General features: G+C 43.4%; 1 protein-coding gene across 1 annotated transcript; it reads right to left on the bottom strand.

Annotated features, from left to right (window-relative positions):
- Positions 1-7,420: 7,420 nt before the first annotated feature.
- LOC123152727 (probable serine/threonine-protein kinase PBL9) lies at positions 7,421-10,028 on the bottom strand. Its single transcript, XM_044572208.1, has 4 exons — positions 9,359-10,028; positions 8,914-9,265; positions 7,841-7,985; positions 7,421-7,777 (listed from the first exon to the last, which is right to left on the bottom strand). Exons 1-4 carry the CDS (start codon positions 10,026-10,028, stop codon positions 7,421-7,423), a joined length of 1,524 nt encoding a protein of 507 aa, XP_044428143.1.
- Positions 10,029-15,431: the final 5,403 nt, after the last annotated feature.

Below are 15,431 nucleotides of genomic sequence, written 5' to 3'. Positions count from 1 at the left end.
GGTGAGGAAGACGATGGATCCGTCTCTGAGCCGCTACGAATTGGAGTTTATGGCAATTGTAAGTTTTTTCTAAGTAATATTGGTCCATGTGTCTGACTGAGTCCATGTTCCCTTACTGAATGGCAATCTGACAGCAACCCTGTGTGCAAGCATGTACACACGATTGTTGGCCAAGTTCACATCAGGAATGTAGAATTCCACACAAACTCCAAGCCCTGAATTCGTCTACACAGCAATCCGACGTGCACGTTCGGCAAGTGAAGAGCACCACATGGTTTAGTAGAGGTGCAGGCTTTTCCTTCCATTTCTCAGCTCACTGAAAGGTATATAACTATAAGTGAAGATAATTTCAGGGCAGTTTGACTGTTTCTTTTAGTCCTTGTTGCTGAAGCTGTCCCTGAGAAGAAAGTTCCGCAGGGTTGTGCAATGATCCAAAGGCGAGGAGGTTCATCCAGGATGAGCTGAACAAAACTGGCAAGGGAGCTCAGGGTATGGTGCTTTTTTCATGCTCCTTCATGAGGATGAAAAAACTGAAAGCAATGTTAATCTATCTATCTATCTATCTATCTATCTATCTATCATTCTATCTATCTATCTATCTATCTATAAGAAATTACCACATTAATTAGTAATTAGGAGCCGTTAATCTCAGTGGGACCGAATTATTACGGTCTGGATTAACCCATACCACGTTTATTAACATCTAATATTTCAGAAGGTCAACCGTGAGGATCCAAGACAGACTCATTGAATCAATCGCTATCTACTACCCAATTGCAGATCGTAGGTCACGAACGATTCCTTCTCTTCTTCTCAGAAAACAAATCCCCTTATCCTCACGTATACATGCAGGCCGCCGCCGCCGTAGCAGACGCCCTGTTCGCCTGGCGACGTACGGCCTCCCTTTCTCTTCTTCTCGGAAAAAATCCCCTTCTCCTCACGCAGCTGCTCTCCTGGTGTTAGGAAGTCTGTCGTGCTACTCCTGCCCCAGCCATCCATGATTGGCCTACACAAGTATCATATTACAGCCAGATTTGAGCAGGGGGAGGATCGATCTCCGAGGGCTTTCATATGTTTTGCTGGTAAGTACATCTTATATTCTCACAAGATCGAGCTAGCCACCATGATGATGCCAGATCCATCCAACTCCATCTTCTCACAAGTGTCAAGCTAGCCACCGTGATGATGCCAGATTCTTGCAGCTCCATCGTACTCCAACCCTCAGGTTCCTCTTCTTCTAACCAAATCCCAATAATTTCTTTCTTCAACCTTGATGCTGCATGGACCAAATTAGTAGATGGAAGATGTTTGGAGTGTGAGCTAATATAATGTTAAGGTTCAGCTTTGGTGAGAAACTGAGAACCCACACTCGTCAGATTGTAACATCTCTAGACAATTGATTTCTTCATATAATCCTATTGAGAATGGAGGAATCATAGCATGTATGTAAACTCTGTAGCTAGCTAATATGTAGTGCCTATGCTAATAAGCTTCTGTCCGAGCACCTCCAAATTACTAATCTGACCACATGGCAGCCCTGTCTTTGGGACAGACAGACAATTCAACAGTTAATACAAGATTTAAATCCTGCGTGATATGGCCACTATAGCGTTGCTATTGTGGTTGGACCTCAGCGCTATTTGCCCCTTGAATAAAATCGCATGATATATCCACTAGTAGAAAACAGGGCTTTGGTCCAGGCCGGGTCAGCCCATTAGTCCCGGTTCAGTCTAGAACCGGGACTAATGTGAGCATTGGTCCCGGTTCGTGCGGCTAAGGCAATAGTCCCGGTTCACTCGGGCCCTTTAGTCCCAGTTTAAGACATGAACCGGGATTAAAGGGTGCGATGACCATTAGTCCCGGTTCGTGCCTCAAACCGGGACTAAAGGTCTAATCTTTAGTCCCGGTTTGAGGCACGAACCGGGACTAATGGGGTTGAGACCTTTAGTCCCGGTTCGTGCCACGAACCGGTACTAAAGGTCCCATTTTCAAACTCTAACCCCCCTGGATCGCCTTTTCAGTCTTAAAAAAATAAAAGAAAATGATGGAAATGTCAAAAAAAAAAGAAAACAAGTTTCTCATGTGATATGTGGTCTAGTTGTTGGGAAAATTTGCAAATGTGAATTTTGACTTTATTTGCAAAATCTCTCTGAAATTTGTAAAAATGGGCATAACTTTTGCATACTAACTCGGATGAAAAAGTTTTTTATATGAAAAATCATCTACTTGAAAAGTTACATCCAAATTTAACCGGGGGAACCCCGTTAAACATTTTCAAAATCCTCAAAAACCGATTAGAAAAAAAGTTACGGGGCTTTTAAGATCTAGAGTGAAAAAATCGAAAAAATTCAAACAGCGGGCAAACTGTGGTCAAACAATGGTCAAACTAATTATTCTAGAATATTAGTGTTACTAAATAATTATTTCAGTTATTTCAATTTTGGTCAAACTGTGGTCAAACTGTGGTCAAACAATGGTCAAGCTAATTATTCAAGAAATATTAGTGTTACTAAATAATTATTGTTTTTTAAAACAATAGTTTCAAAATAAAACTATGAAATATGTCACTTCATGCTCAAGCAAAATTCCTGAAGGTTAATAGGATTGACATCTTAGTATTGTTAGGAAAACAACAAGTGCAGACTTGGAACGAGGGAAAATAGAACTCGGAAGTTAAGCGTGCTCAGGCTGGGGGAGTGGGAGGATGGGTGACCGTTCGGGAAGTTAGATGATTTGGAATGATGAGGGGTGATTAGAGGATAAATTGAGAAGTGATGAGGGGTGGTGATTACAGACTAGAGGTTAAAATAATTCAGAAATTTGAAAATAAAAAAAAATTCAAAATTTTTTTTTTTAAAAAAAATCATAAAATTTCCTTTAGTCCCGGTTGGTGTTACCAACCGGGGCTAAAGGTGGAGCTCCACGTGGCCGCGCCCTTTAGTCTCGGTTCTGGATTGAACCGGGACTAAAGGGTCGGGGCATTAGTACCGACACTTTAGTCCCGGTTCAGGAACCGGGACTAAAGGCCCTTATAAACCGGGACTATAGGCCCTTTTTTTACCAGTGATCGCCAATTTAGCAGGAAATAGCAGTGCAATCATGCAATTCTAGATATGTCGCGGCAGGTCCAATGCATGCGATTTTAATCTGTGGTTGATACTAGACTGAAAAATTTAACACGGCAGTTACTAATATTTTGTGTTGGCAACTATGTCCACACGGAGAGCAATAGGCGTGGTTGGCTCGGTGGGCAGCAAGAAGCGGCTGAGATGTTCCAGGAGATGGCCATGACTGTTTGTGCTGGAGGCTGTACGCAAGGAGATCGATCTAGACAACATGAGTAATATTAGTGGCCTTATCATGGTATTTGGTGCAGATATATATGGTATTTGTTGCTTCCTTTTTTTTATTAGGATAACTTACATCATGGTATTCAGAGAAAGAGGTCTTAATGGTATCATTATGTGTTGTTTTTATATTTTTAATAAACCACATCCTTCTCGGCCTCTTCCGTCTCCCACCTTTAAATGGGATCTGTTTTTCGGAGATAAACAAACAGTGTTCGCATGTGTTACGTTTCCAGCCATAACAATTGATCAGCATGTTTGCTTGGGAGGTTCTGTACGTGCACCTGGCCGGACAAGCTGCATGCTAGCTTCGTGTTGGATCCGGTTGGAAGAAATCATTGCACTTGCTACCCACCGAGCCAACCAAGATCCTGTTGCAATCAATCATGTCTATACGATCTCCACAGAATGTATCCAGATTAATTTCACGTACAAATATTAGGGCACCTCCTGGAGTTTGGGTCGGTGCACAACTATACCCATCAGGTGAGCTTATATATATTAAACATCCTGCCGGTTTGCAACATCGCCGTTGGTCCAACTTCTCCCGTTGGGTGCCAAGGTTGTCTCAGGTCGGTAGCTGTCATTGGTCAAAAAATAATTGCTATCATTATTTTTTTGGATGGGGAGATGCTAGAAATTATTTATTCTATTGGTTAGATCCAATATGTTAATACATACTACACGACAAACAAGTTTTGATAAGTGTTTTGGACTCTCTTTGCCAGTAAAAGCTTGGATTTGGTGCATCTTCTCTAGAGACTAAACAGGTACTAATCTTCGAAGTTTTGCATTCTTTTACAGGTGAATTTGTTTGCATTCCTTATTTTCTATACAACAAAAGCAACAATTAAATCAGTCAATACATCAGATGAGTACTACATAAGACACAACAAAGCAACAAAAATGTATTAAACTAGAGAACCACTTATACGGCCCCAACTCTTAAAAGACATGTCCAACGTAAATTTATAACATCTCATTATTTAGTTGGTGTTTTTCCCTGCACTAACCATGTGTGCCATTTTATTATTTCTTGGTACAACTAAAGCTAGAGACATGTGGTCTGAGTGAAAAAAACTTGCAGCATGTTTGAGACAGAAGCTACAGAACTTATTAGGCAATCTATAAAATTCTTGATAGACAGTAGATGATTGTGATACCCAAGAGAAAACAAAACAAATACAGAATGCCAAGGTTGTATTTTCAGTTCAGATCGAACAATTATAATATCAAGTATGGTTACCAAGATTACGCTGTTGTATACAAACTTTTTCATAAATTCAGGAAAAACACCCATTGGTACCATATTCAAATTTTGATCAGGTATCCGCTATGCTGCAATGCTCTGTAGTGTTTTTTATTTGCGTGCAATATTTATAGTGAATGTTTTTGGAAATCAACACATTTTTTTATGCTTTCCAAGAAGCAACACCAAATGCCATTAACTTGAAAGGACAGACGGAGGATGATAAATCCATTGTGAAGAACAATAAAAAACTAGGACTAGAAAGACACTGCATTTTACATTTTGACAAAGAATCAAAAAATGAGGGTAGTCTAGAGAGAGATGAATCCACATTCAAGGACTTAATAGCTAAGATAGCATACAATAACTCCAAGTTGGGGTGGTGTTCGTAAAATAAAAGAACACACTATTGACGGTAACCATATAAGCTTTCTTGATGTATTTTGTTCATCTTTTATAATTGTGCACCTCTCTACTTGCTATGAATGTTTTTGCAGGAGCAAGCGAAAAAGTTGAGGATGACGAACTCACTGTAGTGTATACTATAGGGACTAGGAGAAGGAGCACAATTTGTGTTGTACATATCGACGAAGACTCAAGAACTGAAGGTAGTCAGGAAACAAATATTTCAAAAAAAAAAAGGAATCATCAAGGCCCAAGAGGAAGTGTACTATAAATCGCAATGCGCAAGTATTGCTATTGATCCAATAAACAATCAACATGAATGGGAGTCCAAACAAGAGGGTACACAGGAACAAAATGAATCTAGGCTCCCGAACAAGTCATAGTGAGATTTATAAAAAATCATGAAAAACAAACACCCATAAGTCTGGTTTTTCAACAACTCGACAGACGGGGTACAAATCACTAGATATTTAATCATTTAGGATGTAATACAATAGACGGAAATTTAAGATTTGTAATTCATTTTAACGTTGTAGTTATTTTAGAGGTTGTTTCTAATAATTTTTGACCTATACCTTTGTTAGGAAAATTATATTCTCTATCAACAGTGAATGTTTGGTGTATCCTTAAGTGTTCAAAACAATTCAATCTTAGCCACCTTTGTTGCTTGCGGTACGAAGAAACCTATTGATGGACAAAAGATATATTCTTGACGGGGATGATACTTGAATTTCATGAGCGAAAATGGAAGTGCCACATGTTGGAGAAAATCAACTATATAAGCCCATGGTCATTCCTCTCCCAGCCACGACAGGACGTCATCTCAGTTGCCAATGTGTGACTCTCTACAGAAAATACAACTATTACCAGTTTAAATTTAAATCCACTAATAATGAAATATGTCAGGAAATTCTATGGGGGCAATGTTAACTAATCAAGAAGAATTATACATTATAACAAAAACTAATTGTTGAGTATTCAATCTTCTCAAGTGATTCTGACAACATTAATTGAATCAAGCAGGGCAATAGTACTACCTAAATAAGGAAAAAGGTAAAATGGCTTCTCTTGAGTATTAAATACAACAATCAGAATTATTACAACCGAACAAAATTCTTTATATGGAGTAGAATTCAACCACATGTGAATTCTTTATATTAGTATAAAGACATCCATTTTTCTAACTGGACATCAAACTTTTAGAATGGATCTAACTCCATTAGTATATGTATTAACACGAATAAATGTGGTAAATGAAAACAGATGAAAAACCATGAATAACCATGTCATGCTTTACATGAATACCCATGTCGTGCTTTCTGCGGAAATTCATGTTTGTTAGGGCAATAAATATGCTAGCCCTTGCGAATACACGGGTTGACGACTAGTAGTCCTAACAGTTTATCAGCGTTGTCACGCGCAGTTGGAGGCTTTGAGAGCGTACTGTGTTCACCTGGAGCCAGTGTCTGCCGTCAAAAATAAGGCAATGTTCTACCGATCGAAAAGGAAGACTGCAGACAAGGGAGAGAAGCAAGTGAAGCGCTCCAGCAGAACCAGTAGCGTCTCTTCTCTGTTAGAACGATGTGAACGCCTGGGATCATAATTCGTGTGCAGCGCCTGGGTCGAAGCGGACGGGCGAACGCCTGGGATCACCGCTAGTATTTTGTTTCTTATTTTCTGAACCAGTTTCTTATTTTCTGAACGCCTGGATTCAGTCCACATCTCTGACTTGCAAGCAAGCAGGATAGCAACAAGTACTCCCGGAAGGCAGCTACATGGAAGGGGTTTAGCTGCTCTGTTTCTGACTACTTCTGATCCTGTTTCATCGCTAGCTCTTCACTGGACAGAGACACACATTCAGTCCATGCGCAACATTAATGACTTGCAAAATCAGAAGAATGGAAATAAAAGAATAGCAAAATAACAGCCAAGTGTGCCGCTGTTTAGGATCCTAAAGAATAGCAACATGGACAGAGCAGCAAGGCTGGAAGGATGGGACTAAAGTTCAATATTTCGCCCATATTTAGGGTCCTTCTATTCTGTTACCGCTGTTTTCAAAAGAATGTACATTCAACTTGTATAATATAACAATGTTGAGAACTTCCTATTCCTAATCATTTTAAGCTGAGTTTAATACAAAGATTATCCGAATTATCTCAATTACTTCATTTAGAATGGCAACATACCAGAATTATCCATTCCAATGCCAGATTTGAATTAACGGAAGCATATCTGAGACCTGGGGAAGCCTTTTGGTATAATCTGAAAGGAAGTTCATGGCTCTCCAGAAACTGGTTTAATGTTCACTTCCTCATCATCCCCAATCGAGTCCACCTTGACCATCTACAACACAAGCAAAATGGACAAAATCAACAAGACATTTACTTCCTTGAGCCACAGAATATTTCTAGCTTGTAAATCAACTCTTGATCTTACTGAAGCCTTCGGTAAATTTGCCTTCTAGTTGGGTTTCGCTGCTCGACTGAGATGCAGAGATCAGCTGCTGCAGGACCTCCCTGAGCCTCCTAATGACCCTGATCACCTGAGACATCTCACTGATTTGGTGGAACTTGAGCCCTCTGACCCACAAATAGACAGCTTCCATTAGATCAGGCCGGAAATGACTCCACGGACAATCTGGATCTGTTGTCACCATTGACAACTCAGACAGTAGTATATTAGGTGCCTTGCATTCATGCTGGAGGTTTGCAACACTCTGTTGTGCCTCTTGCCACTGGTAGACTCTTCCCTTGGTTTTGGGGCATCCTGAAGCTTTCTTGTCAAACAAAACACAAAAGCAGAGCCACCATCTTGTCTACAGTAGAATCTTTCAAAGTACCACTGAACATAGCTCTGTCAATGTCAGTTCATCCGCTGAGCTGATCTCATATGCCACTTTGCCCTTCACTTCAGAGGCCGGGGTGCTCCCCTTTGCGAAAAAAATACCGCCCTTCACTTGGACTACATCCTCACTGGTGATGTATCTGAAACAAAAAGGATGCGCCCAATAAGAATTCACGAAAAGAAATGGATATTGACACAGCATATAAGTTCTTTAAATTCAAGCAGACAAGAACAAAATCTTTCACAGAATCACCATACAAACTACACTGCAATTTACAATAACTCAGAAGGGGAGGTTACATTTAATACTACAGTCTACCGGTTACTGATTATCCAATTTAGTAAAATAGTTGTGTTCTACATTTGTGTTCTACATGAGGTGCCCAAGAAAATCACAAATTTGCTCTGCTGAAAATGTTAACAGTGGGAATACTTCCTAAATTCGAGAAGTTGTCAGAAACATACTGTGTTGCCTACTTAACTCAGTATTCTGTTACAGGAAAGTCCATCTCGCAAGTTCCAAATGAGCAAGCACTCGAATGACTAAAAATCATTGTAGCAGACAGGAACACAACAAACTCTGTTTCCATAGCATTATGAACAACGTACACGGATAAAAGCAAGTAAATGACATTAGTATGGGAGGAAGCAACATTTTGTTATAAAGGTGCTGCAATCAGGGATGTTTCTTTTTCTTTCATTTTTTCATGTGAACAATAGGGAAGGCCCTTGCTTATTCTTATTTTTATTTTATTTTACTAAAAAAGGCTTTCGCACCATTTTATATATAAAGCAATGATCATCAACAACCCGGTACAAACGCACGCCACCACACCACACGCACACACCCAAGGCAGGATACATAGGCGCTGAGTGCAGCAACACCACCCTTAGAACCGTGGGTTCCAAGGCGGCGCCTTCAGGAATGCTCAACGTGTCGCCCCCCGTGTCGCCAGAGGAGGGCGATGCGGGGGTGGGATCGTGCTCGACCCTGTTAAGCCAGTCAGATGGCGCGTCTTTTATTTTCTTAAAGTAACTAAGGCACTTGGTTTTAGCCTGTGGCCTTACAGGTTTAGGAGGCCACGGAATGGGCCACGTCCACGGCTGCGGCGGAGTCGTTTGAGAGCCATCTGCATGGACGGCCTTTGCTTTGGATCCCCAACGGTACAATCCACACCCAGCCTGAACACGGCCGCCATCTCCTCCATGTACCGCGCTTGATGAGGGATGCCCTTGTCCACGCCAGTGTTGAACATTTTCAGATGGTTTGCCATCAATTCATTGCAGTTGTCCTGAGCCCAAATTGCCAATAGACCATCTGCTCCATTGGCCAACTTCCCTGTGACTAGCTCCAGCAGCAGCACGCCGAAGCTGTAAATGTCTACCTTCTCTGTCAGCTGGCTTGCCGCGACACCATACTCTGTAAGTAATCAGCTACAATCAGTACTAGTTAAAAGGCCAAGCTAGTTAATTAAGACAGAATTCCATTGCGTGGATCTATGGCCTGGCGTACCTGGAGCTGCATACCCAAAGTTACCAACTGGAATGTCCCCGATCGGCAATGGTTGGTTAAGCCCGGCAATGTTCATCTGCGCAATGCCAAAGCTGGCTATCACGGCCTTGAAATTCTGAGCAAGCAAGATGTTTTCAGAGTTGATGTTGTGGTGGACAATCGGTCTGTTGCATCGGTGATGCAAGTGGCAGAGCCCTTGGGCCACGCCGATGGCGATAGCAATCCTCTGCGGCCAGCTCAGTGGCTGCTCGCCTCCCTCCCGCCGGTGGAGCCAGTAGTCAAGGCTGCCATTCACCGGGTACTCGTAGACGAGCATGATCGCGTCTTCCCTCTGGATGAAGTGTAGCACATTGATGATGTTGTCATGAGAGATGCTGGCTAACAGAGTCATCTCCAACTTGCAGCGGTTCTTGACATTGTCATCCACTAGGAGTGCTGGGTTTGCATTCTGGAACTTCTTGACCAGCAGCGTAGTCGGGAGACCGATGCCAGCGGCTCCCTGCACGTGGACAATGTACAGTTGTTCGTCCTCCCCAATCCTTCTGCTAGCCCACATGCTTCTCTGATTATTTTCAGTAAGGCTGTCGACTATGCCTTGATCGTTGCACTCGATAGGCGGCGGCGGTGCCGCATGACGGCTGCTGCGCTTGAACCACCGTGATCCGGGCATTTCCAGCAGCGACAAGGGGGGTCAACCTGCAGCTATGAGAGGCAGAGAGAGATGCATGTCGGTGATTAGTTTGGCAGGCACAAGAATTTAAAGATGGGTGAATCATCTGAAGAAATTTCTACCAGGATGATTCATTCAATTACCAGTGAAAAACAGATGGTAAAATTCATAACCCAGCTGTAGTATCTGGCTGACCTGCTGCTGTAGTGTAGTGTAGTGTAGTGTAGTATAGGAGGGGTTCAAATTCAGTTAATGTTGCTGTTTACCGGTAACTAGAAGATAGGAGAGCAGCACAAAAAGAAATGAATTTGGAGGCGGTCGGAGCCGGAGAAGACGGTGATGAATTCGGTTTGGGAATTGACACGGGACACGTACCGTGGAACGGCCAGTCGTGGTGCCGTCCGACCATGGCTTCGGCGGCACACCAGCCGCAGCCGCATCTCCCGTACCGGCACACCCGTCTCCGGCGTGCGGTACGGACACAGGCACAGCAGCTGCATCTGCCTCCCACGGCGGCCTACTGTCCCCGTCCCAGCTCGCTTGAGCAACAACCACAGCGACAACGGCGAACGCCTCCATGGTATCCTCCGGATCCACAACGCCAAGAGAGCGTGGATGGGAGGGGATTAGGGTGGGGGAGAAGAAGACCATGGCTGGGAGTCGTGGTATGTACGTTGGCAAGAAGGGATGGCGTGGGGAAAGGAGGAGAAGGAAGAAGAAGAAGAAGAAGAAGAAGAAGAAGAAGAAGAAGAAGAAGATAGAAATGAGGTGGGAGGCAGGGCTCCATTTATATATCGGGCATATAAGTATACGTGTGCTGCTGGGACGTAGCAGTACCACTAAAACTTTTGGGTTCAAAAGAATAAATAAAAACTAGGTAGTATGGTTTTGTGCCAAGAGACTCGAAAACAAAACCATGGATACGTGGCAGGGTTCAAAAAATTCGACTAAATTTTGGCAAGGTTGTCCAACATGCATTTGTAAAAAAAAAATGAGATTACGTACAGTTGCACTGACACTCAATATATATACCTCGGTTCAGCCGCCGCCGTCGCTGTCTATGGCAGTACAGTACAGTAATGCTCTGTATCTCCACTCCATTCGGATGGGGAGGCCTACCCCTTGCTCCTGCCCAAGCGGAAGTTGTTAGTTTTCGTGTTCACTTCGTGTTCACGGGACAGATTATAGGCGGTGAAACCGAGGCCATCACTTTGGAAAGTGCACAACGGACACAACAAGTCCATGTCGAGAGCTAGTTGGGGCAGGCGAAGAGTCCAATGCGTCAAGCATTGGCCTTATTCTGATCAGGAGAGATCGTCCATCGCCAATGTTAGAATAATTTCAAGGTCATCGTGGATCCAGACAAGCAATCACACGGACACAAGAAACTACACACAGAGATTTATTAACGAAATTCACAAACATGACTACACCACATCCAGAGGCATGATTACAGGCTCCCTCCCCATATACCAATCATTCGATACAAGTCGGTGATAGGGGCGCAGACCGTCCCTCTCGTGATCTCTGTCTTAGCCTAACTTGATTCTGATGGCTTGGAAAGTTTAGACATGGTTGATGATGATTCTCGATCTTTCGTCCCCGGTGAAGTCATCAAAAAGTGTGTTTGCACACGAACACGTCACCGTGTACCCTCGACGCCAGGGCTGATGCGCACAGCTCACGTCAAAGGGGACCCGCACGGAAGCACGGCACACAAGCAATCCGACGGGAGCTTTTGTAGATCCGAAACCCCATGCGCCCGGGCGGCACCCCGTCTAGACGCACGGCGGCTATGGGCTTCCCTAGGCCGACTCGCTTGCCCCTAGAGCATCGATAATCGCTGCCCTTCAACGCGAAGAATGAACGAAGAACGGAAGAGAAAAAACAAGGGAGAGATGTAAAACTAGGGTAAAATGTGTTGGAAATATGAGGAATTTACCAAATGATTTTATTATCAGAGATACTAGATAAAGCACGACTAGTATAGTAGTGATAAAACAAGTCATGCGATTTGATAAAGAGAAGGTAAACAACATCTTCATATATGAAGTGTAACTAAACACATCTAGAGCAGATAGTATAGCAAGTTGCATATATGAAACAGAGTCTAACATATCTAGGGCAAACACTAGAACAAGGAAGTGTAGCAGGGTCTCTAACAGAAAGAGGAAGAACACGTACGGGACAGCAGCAGCAGAAGCACTGGACTTGGGGTCGACATCCTCTCCAGCCATGTCGTCGATGAGATTGTCGACGTCGGGGAAGAAGTCATCATTGGGGAAGTAGTTGTCGGAGTCCATGATGGAAAAGTCAGTAGTCGCGCGGAGCGCTCCCCAAAAACCTTATCACCCTTCTCCCGTACAGGACTCAGAGTGGTGCGGTTTTGGAGGCCTATTGTCCCGACTCGCGGTGCACGCCGCAAGCCGGGATGAGGAAGATAGCAGCAGCTCAGAGATTGGGACCGGTGGCGAGAGGAAGAAGAAGTTCTGGTGCACCTCTCTGAGAGGAGCGACCTCCCTTTTATAGGCGCAAGAGAAGGAGGCGAGAGGGCAGCGACTGGAGGCGAAACGAAGAGACAGAGATGAAGCGAACAACCAGCAGCCGAAGGGCTACACCGTTCGCATTCGAACTCCACTTTCGCAAAAATCTTTTCAGCTTCCGTGTGACCTTTCGTATGCCCGTAGTGCGTGGCAAAAATTTAGACATCGGCTCATTCCCGCAACCCGCAGCACGGCGTGGCGTGGCGTGGCGAGGCGGGCGGCGGAGGAGGAGCGCACGTGGATGTCCCTCTTGTTCTCATGCTCATACAAGTGGGGAAAGAACCTCCCTTATAAAGAGGTCCAACTCCCTCTAAACTAGCAATGTGGGACTAAACTTTAGTTCCACCTCTTGCCTTGCACGAATGGGCTGCGTGGGCCTCTAGGATTTATTAGAAATTTCTGAAACTGCTTATTGGGCTAGGCCCAAAATAGATAAAATTCCAGCAATCCCCTGCCAGATCCCAGAGGCACACAAAATTTGCCTTTGGTTCCAAAACACTGTTTTATATACCGGTACTGCAGTGGAGACTGTTAAGTTGAACTTCCACCTAGAACTCTATGCTACACTAGTAAGCAACTTGAACAGTGAACTGGGCCTTGAACTGCAAGTTTTCTGCGAATCTAGCTTCACATAAAGCCTTGACCGATACGTGGCTACCGTGGGTCTTCCCCGCGGGTGGAGCTTATGCGTCATACTCCGAGACTTTTCATGAGTTTATTAGAGAGAACCATACTCTCATAGATTGCGACGTTTAACAATGAGACTCATATAGGTGCGTTCTTCAAAAGATGTTCTGCAGGACGACATCTCTGCTTCAATGAGCCACTTAGAACACATTAAGAAATACATCAACCTGCCATGCAGATTAGGAGAGTATTCCATCTTCATGGAGTGGTATTGTTAATAGTAAGGATACTCTCCTCTCAGTTGATCAACAACTTGTCTTCCACATCTAATTCACGGGATCTCCGATCACAAAGAATAGGTTACCACTGTGAACAACTCATATTGTGGGTCTCATACCCATCTCCCCCGATGCATTATCTATCACATTACGTGATAGACCCTTTGTAAAAGGATCTGCCAGATTTTTATACGTTTGGATATAATCCAATGCAATAACTCCGGAGTTTCTCATTTTCCTGACAGACTTTAACCTTCTCTGAACGTGTCTTGATGACTTCATGTTATCCTTTGAGCTGCTCACTTTCATGATCACAGTTTGATTGTCGCAGTTCATAAGGATACCCGATACATGTTTCTCAACAACCGGCAAGTCATTCAAGAGTCGGCGAAGCCAATCTGCTTCGACCGTAGCTGTATCTAGTGCTGTGAGTTCTGCTTCCATTGTTGACCTCGTTAAGATGGTCTGCTTGCAAGACTTCCAAGAAACAGCGCCACCTCGATGAGTGAATACATAACCGCTCGTGGCCTTTATCTCATCAGCATCTGAGATCTAGTTTGAGTCACTATACCCTTCAAGCACCTTTCGGTGTCCGGTGTAGTGAATTCCATAATTCGCAGTGCCTTTCAAATAATGCAAAACTCTCTCTAGAGCTTTCCAATGCACATCTCCTGGTTTTGAGACAAATCGACTCAGTTTGCTAACAGTGAAAGAGATGTCAGGTCTTGTAGCACTGGCTAAGTACATAAGCGAGCCAATAATCTGAGAATACTTCAATTGGTCTCTAGCAATTCTTCGATTCTTTCGAAGCAACACACTAGCATCTGATGGTGTTGGAGAGGGCTTGCAGTCACTGTAGCCAAAGCGACTCAAGATCTTTTCCACATAGTGAGATTGAAGCAATGTGATCCCACCATCATCGTCTCTCAACAACTTGATGTTTAGAATGACATCAGCCACTCCTAAATCCTTCATCTCAAAACAACGAGATAGAAATCCTTGACCTCCTTAATAACATTCAGATTTGTTCTGAAAATCAGTATGTCATCAACATACAAGCAAAGGATAACTCCCTCGCCCCCACCATGGCGATAGTACACACATTTGTTAGCTTCGTTCACAACAGAGCCTGCAGCTGTTAAAGTTCTTTCAAACTTCTCATGCCACTGTTTGGGTGCTTGCTTGAGTCCATAAAAAGACTTCAGCAACTTGCGCACTTTTCCTTCCTGACCATCTAGTACAAACCCATCTGGTTGTTCCATATAAATTTTCTCGTCCAACTCTCCATTTAGGAAAGCAGTCTTAACATCCATTTGATGAATGAGAAGACCATGTGAGGCAGCTAGTGAAAGTAGAACTCGAATAGTGGTCAGTCGAGCCACATGTGAGTAAGTATCAAAGAAGTCTTCACCTTCCTTTTGGGTATAACCCTTAACCACGAGCCGAGCCTTGTACTTTTCAATAGTATCATCAGGCCTAAGCTTCTTCTTGAATACCCATTTGCATCCTATAGGTTTGCACCCATAAGGACGATCAGTTATCTCCCAATTTTAATTCGCCAAGATGGAATCCATCTCGCTACGAATTGCTTCCTTCCAGTAGTCAGCATCTTCAGATGCATAGGCCTCTGAAATAGAACTGGGAGTGTCATCTATGAGATACAGAAGAAAATCATCACCAAAGGACTTTGCAGTCCTCTGTATCTTGCTCCTAGTAGGAACTTCATTGTTCTCCTCCACAGGACTTTCAAAGTGTTCCATCGAAATTGCAGGTTCAGTAATTGTAACTGGTTCCTGATTCGATGAACTAGGCATCTCCTGATTAGATGAGGTAGCCATATCCTTCATGGGAAAGATATCTTCAAAGAAAGTCACATCATTCGACTCCATGATCGTACCAACATGCATGTCAGGTACCTCAGATTTTACAACCATGAATCTATAGCCAATGCTATG

This window comes from Triticum aestivum, chromosome 7A (assembly GCF_018294505.1).
Source record: "Triticum aestivum cultivar Chinese Spring chromosome 7A, IWGSC CS RefSeq v2.1, whole genome shotgun sequence".
NCBI lineage: Eukaryota > Viridiplantae > Streptophyta > Magnoliopsida > Poales > Poaceae > Triticum > Triticum aestivum.
Note: the sequence above shows the minus strand (reverse complement) of the source record. Positions and strands in the feature narration are given on the sequence as shown.